The sequence below is a fragment of the Buceros rhinoceros genome, unplaced genomic scaffold, assembly GCF_000710305.1.
Source record: "Buceros rhinoceros silvestris isolate BGI_N320 unplaced genomic scaffold, ASM71030v1 scaffold33538, whole genome shotgun sequence".
Taxonomy (NCBI): domain Eukaryota; kingdom Metazoa; phylum Chordata; class Aves; order Bucerotiformes; family Bucerotidae; genus Buceros; species Buceros rhinoceros.
Window position 1 is genome coordinate 6840 of NW_010427953.1, and position 510 is coordinate 7349.

Consider the following 510-nt stretch of genomic DNA (forward strand, 5'->3'; position numbering starts at 1 on the left):
TGTACCTGCTGCAGGAGCTGGGGCACATCTCTGGGTCACCTCTGGGATGTTTCAGGGGGTCACTCTACCGAACACCTCATCAGCACAGCTTTCCCCTTTCTTTTCTTCATTTCAGGACATGGAGCTTCTTCGGTTTTCGCTGGTCCTCATCCAGTCCTGGCTGAGCCCGGTGCAATACCTAAGCAAGGTGTTCACGAACAACCTGGTTTTCGGCACCTCCGACAGAGTGTATGAAAAACTAAAGGACCTGGAGGAAGGGATCCAGGCTCTGATGAGGGTAAGTGGGAGCATGCAGAGTAAGAGAGATCCCTCAGGCACGGGGCACTCAGCTCCCAGGGGCTTCCACGGAATCCAGAGACCATGAGAAATTCCCCCACCTTCCACTCTGAAACCAGTGGCATCCTTTGGGCTTTGCTTACCTTAAGATAAGGCGATTGTAACACCCCATTGCACGTGTTTTGTCACTGGGGAGTGTAAGAAAACACATAACAAGCGTTAACAGCGCTGCCA

At 52.4% G+C, this 510-nt stretch overlaps 1 protein-coding gene across 1 annotated transcript in view; it reads left to right on the forward strand.

Annotated features, from left to right (window-relative positions):
* The window catches only part of LOC104498703 (somatotropin), a gene marked incomplete at its 3' end in the record, with an annotated part of 2585 nt that extends 2289 nt beyond the window's left edge, over positions 1-296 (forward strand). The window contains exon 4 of the mRNA XM_010142116.1: positions 116-296. Within this exon, the coding sequence (XP_010140418.1) occupies positions 116-296 (181 nt within the window). The remainder of the gene's footprint in view (positions 1-115) is intronic.
* Positions 297-510: the final 214 nt, after the last annotated feature.